We start from the raw sequence: 18,511 nt of genomic DNA, 5'->3' as shown, positions 1-18,511 counted from the left end.
AGCAGAGCTAAATAAACTCTCCTAGCCTAAAGCCATTTTATTTGAGTCAGTCTAGGGCAGATGCTAATTTAAGGTAGCGAAGTTAAAGTGAGATATTTGTATGGATGATAAGTTCAGCTGTCAGCAAACCACAGGGGATTGGGGAAGCTTCTCCCCTAATGCAGAATATTCTCAGGAATGTGAGCTTGAGCCCCACTTGTCTTCCCAGAATCAAAGCTGTGTGTCCAGAGTGCTGTAAAGATGGCAAACAGGGTTTTTAGGAAGATTTTAAATTTTTTTTCAACAATCATTGTCTTTTAAAAATCCACCTGCTGCAGACAACAAGGTCTATTTAGTCACAAGAAGTTGCAGCACTGCACTATTGAGGATGGTGATAAGAGGGGTTAATATGGAGCATTGGAAGGATCACATCTTGAAAACACAAAGCTGTGAATTTCTCACACTTCCCTTTTTTTTTTTTTTCATTTTTCCAAGGTATTAATTTGAATTAAAATTAAAAACCAAACATGGCTATGATATTATTTTTCTTTCTGTAGATTAATTTTTTTATTTTGAAATCAGGACAAACAGTGCAATAATAAACATAGTATATTGGTACCACTGGGCTCTTTTGTAATTAATAAAATGAAGAACATTTAACTTCATGGCACTGTTTTGTTACAATATTCTATTGGGGCCCAGATTGCAAGCTGTTTAAAATAATAAACTCTTACAGAAATGTAGCTTAAGATGAGAAGAACTAAAAAAAAAAATTACTTTGAGAACTTATCTCAACCTTGTATATGTTCTTTTTACTTCAACATTAGCAGAAAGTTTTGTATATGTATTATAAATAATGCAAAATAGATATACCAAAATATATTTACTTTTATTTACTTATAGTATATATATTTTATATATATATATAATAACATATGTTTTTCTGAGCTTTTTCAAGAATTGTGCTTTGTTCTAAGAGTATTCCTCCTTATTTAGTTTTGTGGTGAATATGAACTTAGTAATTTTTGAAATGAATGATTAAAAACTGAAACAGAGTGATTAGAGGAAATAAATATTTACTTTAGAACTTGCACATCTGATCAGTCCTAATCTGTAAATTTAAAAGACTGGTGTTAAAATCACCAGATATAATCAGGCAGTATAAAGATTTAACTTGGCTGAGTACTTTGGCCTTAGGAAAAGCAATTCTATTGGAAGTATCGACAGTGAGCAGAGGATTTGATCTGTAACTGGTTTTAAATATGAGTGGGAATCGATTGTCAGAAATTTGAAAGCACCTTTTGATGTGACTGTAGTGCAGATATTTGAAGGTTTAGGCAGAATTCAAACATTTTGTGCACTGTTAAAGTGTAAGATCAAACTTTGTCTCGCTAAAATCTGGTGCCACGAAGGGACAAGCTCAGCGTGAAGTTAATGAGGGGATAAGCTGGCCATAGGAAATGCATATTGAGAGGTTGTCAGAGTAAGTTTTCGTTTGTCAGCTGGTGATGGAATGTCTGAGAGGGTTGTTTTTAAGGGTTACTGGTCAAGAAAAATAAGCATTTTTTTTTAATGAAGTTTTAGAGAGCAGTCAAGAAGCAATGTGACAACACTGACATGTGTACACCTGGGCACAGCGCTGTGAGACAAACAGATTGACAAGCAATCAGCACTGGAAATCAATCAAATAATGAAAAAGGCTGGCCAGTCAGGGAAAACGCCAGATCTGTGGCTTGCTGTGATCAAAGGGAAAATAGATTGGTGGAAATGATTAGGAAAGGAATAAAGCAGCACAGGTAGTGAACTGTGATGCTGTATAAATCCATATCACTCCCACAGCTGGAATACTGTATACAGATCATATACAGCACATCAAGAAAGCCTGACAGGCTGATCAAGAGTATGGGACAGGTTTTGCTCTGGGGACAGGTTGGCTGATGCTGCTGGAAATACCATTTATAGACAGGCTTCTGTATGGTGGCAGTCTGTGAAATCATAAATGGCACAGAAATGGTGAGTAACAAATGCTTATGAGGTTATTCACAATAGAAAGAGAAATGTTAGAATGAGCACAAGAAAATAAAAAAAGCCAAATTTTTGAGAGTCGGAGCAATAACAATGTGCCCTCAGGAGAATTAGTTTTTATTAGGAAATAAAGAGCAGGCTTAGCTGTTATTCCGTGAAAACAGTATGAATATGAAAGGAATATATAAATATGTGCTGCTAGAAGTAATATTTAGATCATGGTGCTTTGCTCCTAGAGTGGTGCATTCATGTGGAAAGAAACACATCTGCTTTATAACATTTCTTTTCCCACCAATTCTGTCTTCTGTGCAATATGGAGGGAGCTGTGATGTGAACAGGACACAAATTGCACTGACTTCTTGGTGGATGCTTGGAGCACACTTGAACCACAACACTCTCTTTAAAATAATCATTAACCAACATGCCTTCTATTTTTTTCTTCTGTCTGTTCCTCTTTTTAAATTCCATATATTCCATTCCATAAAGCATTATTTGCCTGGAAAGACAATACAGGGATTAATTATTCTTAGGCCCAAAGTAAATCCTTGTCAGAGAGGTTGAAATTCCACAGAAATTACTGCTTTGTATTAGCAAATAAATGAAAGGAAATGCTTCTCTGCAAAACACAGGACCAGATTTTTACAGTCTTGCAGCACCTGTGGAAAAAAATGCCAAAAAATTGCAGGAGGTTGAATCTCTAGCTGGTCTCCTGATATCCCTTACAACATAAATGATTCTATGATCTCCTTCACAACATTTTCAAAACTCTAAGTTGTGCTTTGTTCCTGATATATACTTCATAGGGATATATGATTCTCTTTACTAATAGTTTATTAATAATTGGAAAGGCTCCCTGAGCCTTGTTAACTTCAGTGTTTTTTCTTCAACTTGACTTTTTTTTTGTCTTCCACATGAAATTGTGAACTTATTACAAGAGGTCACCCCAGATTTTCTCTGTGTTCTATTGACACAAGAAAAGTGATGTTAAATAAACATTTGTCTTTTTTAGTTCCTGGGAAAGGCTTGAGTGGCTGCCAGTGCTTAAAAGGGGCAAATGGGATGATTTTATAGAAAATATTAAAAGCCTGGGTTGTTTTTTTTGGGTTTTTGTTTTGTTTTAATAGACTGATGGCTACAATTGTAATTATCCTGTTTTTTCAAGATTTTGAAAGCTTCTTTCTTCCCACAGTACAGGTAAGTAGTTAAAGGATTCAGGAACTCCTGGATAAATTTAAGGAAGCATGTACTGGTGGAAAGAACAAGGATCAATGAAGCAAAACTGTCTTCAAATTTTAGTGCTTGAGTTTGAGCTAACTTTATTTTTTACGGAAATTAATACATTAGATTGCTGTGGTTATCTAATTATTTGTACTGCAGCCTAGCACAACGTTAGAGAAATATATTCTACACTAATTGGTTTTGTTAATTATAAGTTTGAGTCAGTCAATCCCACTTCCCTTTTCATCAGTGTTAATTTTCAAAGGGTTTTTTTCTTAAAAAAGGAAGAGTCAATACTACTTTCTGTTTATGCTTGAAATGTCTCTTCAACAGTGCTCTGGAGATTTGGGGTTTATCACAAGGAATGAAGATAAGAACCATTTCCAGGTTTTGTAAGACTAAGGGGGTCCTCTCTGGTCAGCTTTCTTCCTGCTCCTTAAAGCAGTTTTAGCACATCTTATTCTGTCAGTGAGCTATAGGACGTAACTTCTGAAAACACTTAGGAGAATTTTTCTTTGAGAAAAGCAGAAATACTTTGCTGTGGTTTTTTTGGGTTTTGGGTTTTTTTTTTTTTTTTCCCTTTCAGATTCTCTTTCTGTGTTCGATTTCCAACTAATATTCTAGTAATGAAATTAAATTGAGAAGAAAATTGAATTTACCATAGTTCACCTCATAATCTAGGCTTTGACAATTGCTTTCACACAATTAAATCTGTTTTTCAGGTCCACATCATATTGACATTTTTTTAATCCCATGTGTCTTGATTAGGCATGTAAGATTTAAATCTTATGAAAAGGCGGCAAAATTAATATTTCCCTGGGAAAATTATATCCAGTGGCTTCTTAAAGTTACAATTATAAACTGTGGCTGTATTAACAAAACAAAAATTAAATATTAAATATATGTATATATGTATATATATATTTTTCTTGCACTAGAGTTGAATATTAGCCTATAAAAATTATTAAAGAACAAGCTGAGCTAATCACTTAGACTGGGTTTGTCTTCAGACACAATTTTTACCTTCTGCCAGCTGTTTGACAAGCCTTGATCAAACGAGTGTTTTTACATGTTGTGTGTTTCAATGGTTCTGTTTTAGCTCCCAACCCGTGTGCTGCTAACGAGGGCAGGGGTCCCTGCTCTCACATGTGTCTGATCAATCACAACAGAAGTGCTGCCTGTGCCTGTCCACACCTGATGAAACTGTCTTCAGACAAAAAAACATGTTATGGTAAGTTTTCCTCCCACAGCCTGGCAATTGCATTGATTTTAGAATCAACGGACAGATAAATGTTAAAAATAAAATCTCTACAGTGCTTTTTAATGGTGTGTTTTAAAGGAGAAGCTGCTTTTTGAGAATCGATGACTTATTCTAATAGTTGAGGTCTGTGGTGCTTTGATATTTGCTGCCACAGCTGTTCCTTTGTGCTGCTGGGGTGTGTGTGATGTGTTCATAAAATTTATCTCTGCAAAACAGAAAGCTTTATATTGAAATCATCCCAACATTCTGAGTCAGGTAAGCTGAATAACAAAAAGATGCTTAATAGCTTAAATCCCTACCTGCTCTACAGTTGTCTTAGTTTCATTTTCAAGGATTAAAAAACAAAGAGTAAATATTAGAAGTGCATTCTTGCAGGGGAGTTTTATTTAAAAAAATGCAATACACACTTTTAAGCTCTAAAAGCCCTTGAAATGTCAAATAATTGTGTGTATTATCTATAAAACCTTGTACTAAATTATCCTTTTTACTGTTGATTAATAACATTCAAGAAATGGAAAAGAAAATAATATTTTGGCATGTCAGGGATATTGCAGTAAAAGTTACTTTTACTGTTCATTTGCAGGTGCTTGCTCCATTTATTCAGTTTTGAGATTAAAAAGAGAGCTCTGCATTGCCTTTAATTTATCATCCTTTTTCCCTAGTAAGGGTTTAAATTAGAATAACCAATTTGCCCTTTTTGTTCCAACTCTTTGCTTTTCACACACACCTTTGCTGTTTGCAACACTTCCCTTTTACAGAGAATCTGATACTCTGAGATACCAAATGTTAATATCTGTTACAATGGGCAGGTGAAACGGGATTTGTTTGAGTGGACTAAAGAGGGTGAAATGTTTAAAATAACATTTTCAACATTTTTTTCCTTCATGCTTATAAGACCATATTGATTTAGAGCTGTGGTAACAATGTCCAATATACAGAATTCTTATATTTTTTTCTGTGATTTTTATGCTCTGTAATATTATTTCTCAAGTGTCACTAGGCTGGAGGTTTTCTGGAGATGTTTAATCACATATATAAATGTCATCTACACATTTGTAAAGTGCTATCAAATGAATAACTTTTGATTTCTGTTAGAGATGTTGTGAAGAGGATGAAGAATGACATTTTCCCTTTTTCTAACAGAAAGAAAGAAGTTTCTTCTTTATGCAAGGCGTTCAGAAATAAGAGGGGTGGATATAGAGAACCCATATTTCAACTTCATCACAGCCTTCACTGTTCCTGACATTGATGATGTGACAGTCATAGATTTTGATGCTGTTGAGGAGCGTTTGTACTGGACTGATGTGAAAACACAGACCATCAAACGTGCCTTCATCAACGGAACTGGCTTAGAAACCATTATTTCAAGAGGTAAACAGCACAGCATTGAAGTAAAAATAATTCCTTCTAGGACAACGGGCATGCTAAAATAGGATCATGCAGGTTCTTGATATGTGTACCTTGCCCTGGTATTGGATAATTGATCTAAACAATAAGCAAGTAGAATTTTCTTTAGGATACTGGTTCACTTTATTGATTGATAATTCAATTTTATGTAAACAAATTGAGATGTAATTTTGCATTGATTTTGAACAAGATTGAAATGTGTAGTAAAAAAGCAAATTAATGTCTTGAAAGTAGAAAGAATAAAGATGAAAAGCAGAAGGAGCACAGTATCCTGACACAGCTTTGTACTGAGGAATTACCTCTGTCCTTTGGCTACCTATGTTGACCTAGCAATGAAATTGGCTCTGTCAGGGTTATTTTCTCTTTCCAGTCCATGTAAATCTCAGCTTTGGGACCATCGGTGAAACCACACCATGGCCGCCTGGTAATTTTGGTGATACTGGTGTAATATTTTTTTTTTTTTTTCTTTTTCTGTACAGAATATGTACATAAGTACAGAAACTTAATGAATAAAAAGTCTATATCTGTTTGCTTCAACAGCAAATTCAAGTAGCCCTGGTACTGAAGTGAAAACCATTTTTTGTCCTTGGTAACATTTGTTTTTTGTTTCCAACCACTGTCAGTTCCTCTCTTGGCAGCACTTGCTCTTCTACTTTGTAATGTACCCACCTGCTTGAAAATAGGAAAAACTGACTATGTGAAAGCAAATTTTGCTAAATCTGGTTCCCCAAGAGTTAAGGAATGTTTGGTGGGGAAGAAGAGAAAATAGCTCAGTTTTGTAAGATCAGACCTTTTCTGACTTGGAGAACAAATGAACCGTATACTTGAATATCTGGGGACTTTAGAAAATAAATAGTTCAAGCTCTGCCCCTTGTGTGACTTTAGAAGAAATTACTCCTGTGTTAGCACATTTGGGGAAATGTTTGGACAAATATGGCAATTTCCCCATTTTGTAGACTGTGAATTCATTTATTGTTGTATGGCTACTTTTTATTTTCCCCTGCTGTTTCAGAGACAACTTTATTAACAATCAGATCTGTTTTTCAGTCCCAGTAATGAGAACAAGATTTAGAATGCTTCCTAGAGATCTTTATATCAGGAATTTAGGTGCCCAACAGAGAGTCTTGTTGCTTGTTTTTTTTTTTTTCAAAAAGTAGTAGAATAAAAACGTTGTTTCTTATAGAAAAAACACCAAACTTGTCAAGGAACTTAATGAAACCAAAAGAAATATACTATTATTTCATATTCCTTTTATTATGGTAGCTTCTGTGGTAGAGTTTTCTGTGGTTTGTTTTGATTTGATTTGATTTTTTTTCCAGGGGTAACTTTTGTATAATAAGTTTGAGAAAATTACAATGTTTTGGCACATCAAAACATTGTAAAGACTATTTCTTATGTGTAAACTATCTCATTTGCTTACAGTTATATTTTTATACTTCTTATAAGAACATAAGAAACTTTGTAAGAATGCCCTGGTGGGATTCTCATTGGGTGAAGTCTTATGCCAGTGTACAAAGATGCCGAGTCATACTTTAATCTTTTTAAGAGTATAAAATTATTATTTTCTAGATCCTACAAGCGAAAAAAACAAACAAACAAACAAACAAACAAAAACTCAGAAGGGCAGGGGAGCAATTTAAAATGGGTCAAGGACTGTGTGTTTGGTGTCCTTCACTGCATTCTGTGAGGCTGGCAATCTTCCTAATGCCCAATCTCTGCTCAGCCTTATGGACCTGCAAACCAGTCCTCAGCCACATCCATGTCAGTTTGTCAAGGGCAATAATCCTGTCAGGGCAAATTACCATGTTGAGTTGACAGGAGATGTGTATAAATGATGAACTATAATGAATCATTGAATCACCCTTGGCCTGCTTCCTTCTCCACAAAGATGCCAACAAGTATTAACTCAGGGCAGAGGGGTGTGCTGGGACCTAGAGATGGAGCAGTGACTTTACACCCAGTATTTCAGGCAGATTTTAACACAGATTGACATTTCTTTAAATACCTTGCTAAGGAAGACCACCAAGTTACCAAATCACTCATATCATGCTCCTGTTTTGCTGCCTCAGGTAATTCTGGTGCTGTGACCCTCAGCCCCCACAGCTGCTCCTTCATGGAGAAGAGAATCAGAAGGGTAAAAGTGAGAAAAGTCTTGTGTATCTTATAAAAAACAACTTAATATGAAAAGTAAAAGCTGTGAACAGTAGGAAAGCAAAATATAGAATGCATTTTCTGCTTCCCATTGGCGGAGAGATGTTTTGCTGTATCGAAAAAGGCAGGGGAGTAACTTAAAGCCTGAAGAAGGAAGGAGGCTTTTACATTTTAGCATAGCATTGTTTCAGAATGCCACTGAGCAACAAATGCTTTCTGAAGTAGAAAAATACAATGCAGAAGTTCAGCATCTTTGATTAATTTTTTGGGACAATAGGTTTCATGCTGTGAATATTCAGTGTGATTTTTGTGTTCTTATGGTTAGTATATCAGGCCCAGGACGGAAAATTAAAATTTTTGATTCTTGGCAACTTGTTAATATATCTATCTGAATAGAATATTGAACAGTATTGTTAACAAACTGTAGAATATTTTTTTTTTATCCCTAACACTGAAAACAATCCGCAAAGAAAATCAAACAACCTACTTTCTCTTTTTGCAGATATTCAGAGTATCAGAGGTCTTGCAGTGGATTGGATATCCCGTAATTTGTATTGGATTAGTTCAGAATTTGATGAAACACAAATTAACGTGGCACATTTGGATGGTTCCTTGAAAACCTCAATCATCCACGGAATCGACAAACCCCAGTGTCTTGCAGTTCACCCAGTAAAAGGGTAAGGTATCCATGGCTGTGATAAATAAACTGCAGTAAAGCTCATCAGAAGGTGGCTCTTCATTTATATTTTAAGTTTGGCCATTCTGCTTTCTTTCAAACCTAAAAGCATGAATTTTGAAGATTTTACTGAAAATATCTTGACTGAATGCTTCCTTTAGAAAGGTGCTGATTAAATCATGTAGCTAATAGTTGTGCACTTTGTCTCCTAAACTGATGAATGTTTTCACTGCTGACTCATTAGAAACACTGCGTGCACAAAGCAATATTGTAAATATGTAAATTCTCTTCTTCAGGAAGCTGTACTGGACGGATGGCAACACAATCAACATGGCAAACATGGATGGCAGCAACAGCAAAATACTCTTTCAGAATCAAAAAGATCCTGTTGGTAAATAGCTTTTTTCCTGTTTCTTTTTTAACTGACAATGATTCATTATGGACAGTATCTTGAATTCCTATTTAAATGTACAATGAGGTTTTTCATCTGCAGTGATAAGAACAGGCATAAAGAAATGAACAACATTCATGTTACTGTTGTGTTTCACAATTTAAGCTATTTTTGGCCCATTCTAACTGAAATCCACTGTAGATTTAGTGGAGTATTTTTGACTTCTAGGACTACAGTAGACTGAAGGAGAACCCATCCCTATTTCTGCATCTTTGTATCACGGTTACAAAAATGTGGAGGTCAGGGTTTTAATAAGTCATGGATACATGTGAGAGGATGCTTTGAGTGCAAATGTGGATCCTTCCTCACCAGAATCTCAGCTGCATAATCAAAATATAAACTGCCCTCACTTTTTCACACAGAGAAAAAAGCCACAGTTGAAGCATGCATTTCATATTATGACTTAGCCTCAGTTTTAGCATTTGGGGATTCACATAGTTGATGATAAATTATGGCATTAAAAAAAAAGAAAAAAAAAGAAAAAAGCTCTTTCTATGTGTATTTTTTTTTAGTTTTACTCAAGTTTTTTTGGTAGATAATTTAATTCCTTAGAGAGTTAAAGTGGTTATGTCAATTGTTGCTGCCTTGTTAATGGACCACCAATAAAGTGATTTTAAAACATTTATTTTTTTACAACAGAATACAAGCAAGTGAAGTGAAAGTGATTTAAAGAATTCAATAAAATTGACATAAGAGCAATATGACATGCATTTTACACCCTAAATTCAATGAATTTTGTGGAAATTACTTGATAACTGTTTTACTGTTGATAAGATTATTTGTCTATCCATTTGAAGAGACAATTATCTTTTTTACCTTTTTATCTAGAGAGAAAAGAGTGGCAAACCCACTAATTTTAATGTGAAGAACAAGGACTTTTAAGACCATTAGAACAATATTAAGGACAGCTGTGTGCAAAACTTTGCTCTGAATATTTTGTGATCAGAGATCTCAAGGTCCTAAATTGCAATGCTTAGGGTTTCCAATATCAAACTGAATTAAAATATATGCAAAATGCCAGTTTCAATGGTTTAAATGTTTTTTTTTTTACCATTAATATAAGACAGTCCGATGCTAAGAACAACAAAACCCTTCTAAAGATTTAGAAAGTAGCAGTTGTAAAACCTTAATTTAATATTTCATTTGTGCACTGAGAAAACTGACTTCTTCTATAAGTGAAGCTCTAGTTCATGCAGTGTTAATTTTGAGTGTTTGGGGAGTTCTCAGGTAGATTGCTGAAAAAGGCAAATATCTGTTTTATTAGAGTTGGATATCCCGATAATTGATAGGATGTTTAATTTTCTTGATGCAAAATTTCAGAATTTGAAAAATAAGGGAATTTTCCAATCTATGACCTGAATTAAGCTGATGGATTTATTTTTCCTATTTGAGTTCCATCAAAACAAGGAGACAATTTTTCATTTACAGTATTTTCTATTATTATCAAGAGTATTTTTATTTTGGAAATTTTGGGAACTGATACTTTTAGGAAAACAGATGGTGTAATTTATTTTCATCTTAACTAGTACAAACTAGTTATGGTTTGCTGCTCCATTCTGCAGTTCTAAAAGTCTCCAGTGCTAACATACGTATTTGTTGATAAAAGAACTGGCCACTGGAGTGCCAACAATCTTAGGAATTCAGAATTCATGGTTAATTTTGTACTTTGCTGGGCAAATCATTTGCTCATTTGAATTCCCTGAGAGCAATATTGTCCAGTCCTCATGCTCAGATTCACTTTAGCATCTCATAAGGTTTAAGCCAGTCACCTACTCTTGAATTCATCATGAATGTCTGTGATGCTTATGGCCAATAAACCACTTGTTTTCATTAGTAAAGCAGGACAATTCCTGAAAAAAATCTAATTAAATATGCTCTGCCTACATTAGAAATAGCATGGTTTTGCAAATGTTGGTAATAGATGGAAAGTATTGGGGGGAGAACAACGTGCTAGACTTGTGTAGAAGGAGACAGGAATGTTTTTAATGTCAGTTGCTGCTGTGTAGTTGGAATGCCTGTGTGAAGAAGCACCAGCTGGGTATCTGAAGTATAAAACCAGACAGGACAGGACTGTAATTGCTGCTCAGCTGGCACTGGCAGTGCCTCACAAACAGATCCCATCCAGGTGCAATCTGTGGGTAGGAGCTGTGGCAGGTCCCAAAAGCTGCACATCTCAGAGCAGGGAACCCTTCCTGCTGGTGTATTCCCACACTGATATTCCCAGGGAAGTTCCCTGTGCTGGGAAGTCCCTGTGCTGTGCCTGTCTCCAGGATCCCTGGTGCTCTCTGCTTGGAGGGAAGCTGGCTGTACAAACATGAGGATGTGGCACTGTGAGATGAGTCCCTCCTGAAGGCCCTGCTCCAGATCCTCTCCCCAGCGTGTGATGTTTCCTCCTGGGTGAAACCCTTGCAGAGAGGTGGAAGGAAATATCAGGCCCTGCAGAGGGACTGGGAAGGTGTTTTTTAGAAGCTCAGAAAGCAGACACCTTTTGGCCTGCCATGGCCAATGTGCATGAAGAAATAGTGACACGATGGCTGCTGTAAGGGCTACAGCTCATGGCACTGCGCTCTCCTGTCGGGGTTTCCAAAACAACTTTCCACAGGCTGAAAAAGACTACAGTGCAGTGTCCAGAGCTTGACCCATGCAGTGAAATACACTATTTTTTGGCAACTTGCTGCTGGGTACTTAGTGTGAGTTCTGGGAAAGCTGGAGCACCGAAACAAATTGTTATGGCGGGTATTGTTACCATGCCAAGAATATTTTACTGTGGAAAATCTCCTGCTACCACTTCTTGAACATTTTTAAAGGATTACAGAAGTCTGAAATGCATTATCTCCTAGTTCTTTACCCTTACTTTAAGAAAACTCTTTACTTTATTCATTTAGTAGCTTATTTTGCAAGTATCTTTATGTTGACAGTTTTCTTGCTTCAAGCTCCAAAGAACTGATTATGAGGTCAGTTCACTATGAATCAAAATGAAAAGTAATACTATAAATTTATCAGGAGTTTGGATTAGATTTTGGTATTTTATCATCATAAGCAGGGAGAGAACAGACTTTTTATAGTTCTGAATCACAAAAAGTACCTTGTTTACCAAGCCTCTGTGTATTCATAATTTTAAAATATAAATGATGGCTTCTGGTTTGCATTTACAAGTTGTTAATAACCTTGCTTAGGACCTCAGCTTATTCAAGTAATTCTTCATTGCCAGATAATGCTCTTTCATCAGTCAGTCATTGATTTTGGTAACTGCTTAAAGAAATAAAAGGCACTAATCTTTCCAAAAGCCTGTTTTTTTTTTTGGTTTTTTTTTTTGTTTTGTTTTTTTTTTTTTTTTTTTGTTTTTTTTTTTTGTTTTTTTTGGTTTTTTTTTTTTTTGTTTTGTTTTTTTTTTTTTTTTTTGTTGGAAATGACTAAGTTTGGTTTTCTTTTTTTTTTTTTTTAGTGTAAGTATATGAGTGACTAGATAACATAATTGTGTGTGTATATATATATTTCTTAAGTGCACTTCCATAATGAAAACAGCTTAACAATAAATGTATATCATCCATTAAAGCCACATTTAAAGTGTAATGCATTAATTACAGGTTTATCAATAGATTATGGGGAGAACAAGCTTTACTGGATCAGTTCAGGAAATGGAACCATAAGTAGATGCAATTTGGATGGTGGTAATCTTGAAATAATTGAATCAATGAAAGAAGAGTTAACAAAAGCCACAGCTTTAACCATTATGGGTAAGTCCAGTGATAATATTTATTTTAGTCATTCAAAGCTAATTAATAATGAAATATAAAAAGCTTAGGGAAGTTATTGTTGGTTTTATGTAAATAATACATACAGTGCATTCACAAGCCAGACTGTTGTCTATGAAAAGTTCTTTATGTTCATGTTTGCACTCTCTACTACAAGGATATTTTTAAATGTGGACTTGCATATTGGGGAACATACTGTGGTAATATAAATGGCTTTTATTTTCCTGAAGAGTGAGTGGATGTGCATCAGCTTCTTACAAGGAGGCTTTTGTGCATGTAAAGTGGGTCAGAACAGAAAATCCAATGCCATATGAAGCAAGATAATAGAATTCTAATTGATAAGTGGTCATAACTAATAATATATAAGTAAAGAAGAATGACTAATTTGTTCCAATGAAAGATTTAATGTGATAGTGTACGAAAATGTACTACCCCGATGATCTGCTTGTCTACAAGTTTAATCAGAGGTTTTAGCAGGTGAATCACAGTAATTGCAATGTTTACTGCATCATTTTTGCTCCTATTCCTAAATTTTCTTGACAGCTTGTATCTAAAAACACAGTAAACATAATAAAGCAAGGATGAAGTATTTCTCCTCTGTGAATATACTGAGATATCTTTTTTGTACCATTTGAATTCATCAGTGACTGAAGAGAGAGATGATACCTGTGCCCAAACCCTTAACTGTTTTGTAGAATTTAATTTCTGCTCAGTGGTGGAGAGTTCTGTAATCTTCAACTTTCTTTTGCATTATTCTGTCTTTTGCATTTAGTGTCTTCCCAGCTAAAAGCCGTGTTTTGCACAGCTAACTTTCTTTGTTGGTATATTTTTACTATATGATCTTGTCATATTGTTGGTTTATGTTTCCACTGAGCAGAAAAAGGAGATGGAGTTTGGTATTTTGAAACTCCCTTTGTCCAGTTGTGTCACCAGCTCACAGATCTGGTCACTTGTTGATCACTGGGACCTTTACTGGACTGAGGAGCTGAAACAAGGAAACAGTGGAGGGCACCTCAGTGGATTGAGGGCATGGGTAATGTGGTCTGAGACAGCCCTGGTTGCCCTGCACCCATTCCCTGCCAAGGCTAAGTGTACTGGAGGAGAAAGGATCTTCAGAAAAATTCCTGAATTTCTAATAAATTTACTACACCAGTGATGTCTCTTCAAGCTGTTGATTTTGAAAATGTCTTTAGCCGTTTGGGAAGCATCTTCCCAAGCCATCTATCTCCTTGTGAGAAAGTGTGACCTCAGAGGCACCCAAAGAGAATCCCACAGCCTGTGTCAAGAGCTAATGCCTTCCATCCCATGTCTGGACAGAATTTTGCACAGAAAACTCACAGATCTGACAGCTCCCAGTGGCTTTTGCTGTACCTTACATTTCACGCTCCAGAAGATTTTTCAGAGCTATAAAAAAGTCAATAACTGGGAGAGGCTTGGCCCAACCAAGACTTCTTTAGTTTGCCTCAGTAATCTCTGTGCTGTTCTGATAGCCTGAGTTTCTTGATCTTTGATTCTGTTAGTTTCAGTATTGGAAAAGAGAAGCAGTTAGGCACTCCATGGTTGTGTTCTATGATTTGAACTCAATAGACACAGCTAGTGAAGTCAGTATTTGGTTTGCTTTGTAATACAATTTATGGAGTGGTTCAGAGCTTCACCAGCAGTGAGGCTGCTCCTTTAGCATGACCCCTCAATCTCCACATTGTTTTTATTGCTTTCAATTCCTCTATTTTAGCATTGCAGTTTAGCTGTTGGAAACCATTTGGAAGTTACCAGTTCTGTTTCAGATGTTTGCTGTTGTTTAGTCCTTTCCAGGCTCTGTTTAACATTTTCCTACTATTGCATTCTTTAGTGGAAGCTTATAGAAGGCAATGATATGACATAAAAAATAATGTTAGCAAACAAGTTGGTGCCAAGGTAACTGTTAGGTTTATCCTTGAGGGGAATGGGAACAATATATAATTCACATCTTTCTGAATTTTGTGTCTTTCATTTATTGGTTTTCTACTCAGCAGTGTCAGTCATCTTTCTTTTTCAATATGCTGAGCAAAATTCCTAGTCTTTTGGTGCCTGTTTTTGCTAAATCTTTTTGAGCATGATATAGATGGGATGAAAATAATATTCCATTTGATATGTACAAAATGGCTATTTTTTTTTCCATGCCTTTAAGCATACAAAAAAAAAATTGCTGTTGCCATTCTGTATTACAAAAAAAAATGCTGTAAATCTATGAAGTCCTACATGCTTTCCTACTCTTACCACTTTTTCTTCAAATCCATATTCACTCCGCAAGATGTCAGTGTGTGCAACATCAGCCATGTTTAATTAATCTATCAGTCAAAACCCCATGAATGATTTATCTAGTACCTCCCACTGGTTGTTGTCTTGCATTTGGTCATAGAAATTTTCTTCTGTTACTATGTAAACTTGACATTTTATTTCCTTCAAAGACCTCTGCTGGTTTTCTTGGTCATTTAGAACTTTATCTGATTCACAGCACCCTGTGCCCTACATAATTTTCAACATCTGCTGCTGGCGCAATTTATAAGTTGATATCAAATAGGTCCTCTGTTCTGATATTTAGCATGTTCCATGTGAAAGAAACTCTGAATGTCTTATACAGTACAGCAAAATTCTTTTCAACAATAATAAAATACTTTCTATATTTGTCTAAAGGTTTAATTTACCATTCAATGTCTGATTTTAGCCATTTTCCTGGTAGCCAGTGTTTTGAGTGGGATCAAATTATAAAGATATATTTGGAATTCTGCATAAAGTCTCATTTCCTGCCTTTCAGCTTACTTAGTAAAAATGGTTCCTTGACTGGTATTGAAACTGTTAGAAATTTTCCTTTGATGTGAGAGCTGTATTTCTGGATTGGTGAGCGGAGTCATTATTTCACATGATCTGAGTTGCAGAGGAGCTTGCAGCAATATCTGACGTGTTTCCAAACTGGTGTGTTGTTTCTTGAATGACAAATGACTCTGAATGAGAGACCAGAAAAGTATTGATTAGTTGCTGTGAGTCTGTAGCTGAGAAGAAAGGCATGCTGAAGGCTTCTGTCAGCAGTTTTGGTGGAGGCATTTGGTTGGATTTTGTATCAGGTCCTCACAGAAATACAATTTACACAAAACCACAAAATTCAGCTCATGTCTCTACAAAATAGGAATATAATGTAGATTGTATAATGAGGATATAATTTGTTGTGCATTTGGTCTTTTTTAGTATAAAATAGACTAACTCCACATAGTGAATGATTTTATGTGTAAGTGCTATTTCTGTTCAAGTTCATAATAAAAAAAATTCAATCAGCAATACAACAAAATCAAATATACATAATAGCTTTTCAATGGGCATGCAGATATTAGAAGAATGTCTTTTGAACAAAAACTGTATATAAATATAGCCATCAAGTTGTATTATCAAGCCATCAAAACAGAAAGTAACAATTATAGTATTTCATTTAGACAGAAAATGTAGGCTAATATTACCAAAATATATTCATGCTCCTGTTTACTTTCATCAGGCATTAGATGATATACTGGTTATTTGATTTTTGTTTCATCCTAAATAAAGTTTCAAAACTAGAAAAAACACCAGAATGCTTTCTTAGTAGCTCAGATGCTGTGACTTTGCTGGATCTGTTTGCAAAGTGAAAGGGGTTGCTCAGATCAGGGGACTTCAAACACATACACCTTAATTTTCCAAGTCATCAGTCTCCTAATTGCCATAACACCATTCATTACGTTAGCATTAATACATGAAATATATCTAGGCAATTTGCCCGGTTCTAAGTGCAGTACATAGTTGTCTTCCATAAATACTCAAACCACCATTAATGAAAACTAATGGCCCATCAAAATTTGCATTCAGAGTACTACTTTACTACTTGAAGTCTCCAAAGGACTGTCCACAGACCTAGGGTAGCAATTTTTGGCATTTGAAGTTGCTGTTTCCCAATATGTTGCAGAGCTTAATGCTAATTACCTAACAGAATGGAAAAGTACAACAATTTTAATTTATATTATAACCCTGTTTCAGCTACAAGATTGTAATTAGCGATCAAGCAACATTCTTGTTAGCATAATCAAGCAAATAAATCACTTCAGTTTGATGTTTAAATGTCCAAAACAGCATTTTTTCTTCCCTAGTGTGTGAAAGCAAGTTGTCTTTACGCTGAAGTGTTTTTTTTTTTGTAAAATCATCTACTATATTTTGAAATTAATATAGAAATAATTAACCCTGAATACTAGACATCATAGATGAGTTATCTACTGACAGAATATCAGTAATGCAGAGACAAATAGTCCAAATTTAATTTAGAATTATGGTCAAAAATAGATGTGTAATTGTTTTTGTTGGTTTTTTTTGTTTTGGTTTTTTTTGGTTTTTTTTTTTTTTTGTTGTTGTTGTTTTTTGTTTTTTGTTGTTTTTTTTTTTTTTTTGTAACTGCAGTGGTGTTTGTTGGTCACCTAGCAGTTTCTGAAGAATTGAAACATTTATTTCTTAGGTTTTAGGGCATAACTGGCAAGTTTTTGGCCAGGTAGTCATAAGAGGTTTGACCTCAATGTGTCTGTACTTCAGAATTTGTGTGTTGTTTTGTTCAGGCATTTTGATTTTTAGATTAGTGGGTTTTTTGATTTTATTGTGTTTTTACCTTTATTTTTAACTATACTAGGTCAGGATTTGTATGACCTTCCTCATTTAAATCCTCCTAACTATATATTTGTCTCCTTCCAAAAATCATAGTGTGCCATTCCACGTGAGAGAAGAATAAATACTAGTTCAGTTAGATTTTGTAAGTTACACTTTTATTGAAAGGTTTATCCAGGTTTCACGTTATCAAGAACAAAAGCAGAAGGTAAAAGAATCATTTTGAAGAGTATTGTGATACTTCACTTGTGAATTGTTGTGATTTGTCCTTTATATTGGTGTAGGGGATGTAGGAAACTCCTCAACCTCTACAGTCACAATCGAGTACATTAGGATTAGTAATGAGTTTATGAAGTGTTACTTTTGTCACCAGAGAACAACTCCAGGATCTCAGGTGTCTGACACCACTGATGGAAATTGTTTAGACACTCTAAACTGTGCATGGAAGCAGATGTGGTCTCGTTGAGTAGCTCAGAAAACAAAAGAGGTACCTGGTGGAACATTCAGCTGCTCGTGTAAAAGTGGGTTTGGCTCTGGACTTATTACCAAAAGGGAGAAATGAAAATATTTGTGGTGTAGATTATCACTGGTAATTAAACTTCTTGGTTAAGTACGTGCCATGTGTTCATGTCTTGGTAAAACAAGTTGGTTATTTGGAGTTTTCCTAAGGAGACAGGCAGGTAAGCCAAAGACAGGTTTGGGAGGTTGTTGAAATCGGAGCCAAAGTTGAGATTTTGCACAAAATATTAAAGAAATTGTTAAACCATTTGATTACTTGAACTAAAGGATGAAAACACCAAAACCATATGTAATTTGCTTTCTTCCTGTACCCCGGTCTTACAAAACAACTCATTTATTTGTAAATGGGTTTGGATATGTAAAACAGTAAGTTCATGTTACTATGCACAGAACACCTGTGTATCACACAGAATCATTTA

General features: G+C 35.2%; 1 protein-coding gene across 1 annotated transcript in view; it reads left to right on the top strand.

Annotated features, from left to right (window-relative positions):
- LRP1B (LDL receptor related protein 1B) overlaps positions 1 to 18,511 on the top strand; it is a 632,825-nt gene that overhangs the window by 457,055 nt on the left and 157,259 nt on the right. Inside the window, exons 28-32 of the mRNA XM_053947419.1 lie at positions 4,322 to 4,453; positions 5,627 to 5,854; positions 8,544 to 8,718; positions 9,014 to 9,108; positions 12,756 to 12,905. Coding sequence (XP_053803394.1) covers positions 4,322 to 4,453; positions 5,627 to 5,854; positions 8,544 to 8,718; positions 9,014 to 9,108; positions 12,756 to 12,905 — 780 coding nt within the window. The remainder of the gene's footprint in view (positions 1 to 4,321; positions 4,454 to 5,626; positions 5,855 to 8,543; positions 8,719 to 9,013; positions 9,109 to 12,755; positions 12,906 to 18,511) is intronic.

The sequence above is a fragment of the Vidua chalybeata genome, chromosome 7 (genome assembly GCF_026979565.1).
Source record: "Vidua chalybeata isolate OUT-0048 chromosome 7, bVidCha1 merged haplotype, whole genome shotgun sequence".
NCBI lineage: Eukaryota > Metazoa > Chordata > Aves > Passeriformes > Viduidae > Vidua > Vidua chalybeata.
Note: the sequence above shows the minus strand (reverse complement) of the source record. Positions and strands in the feature narration are given on the sequence as shown.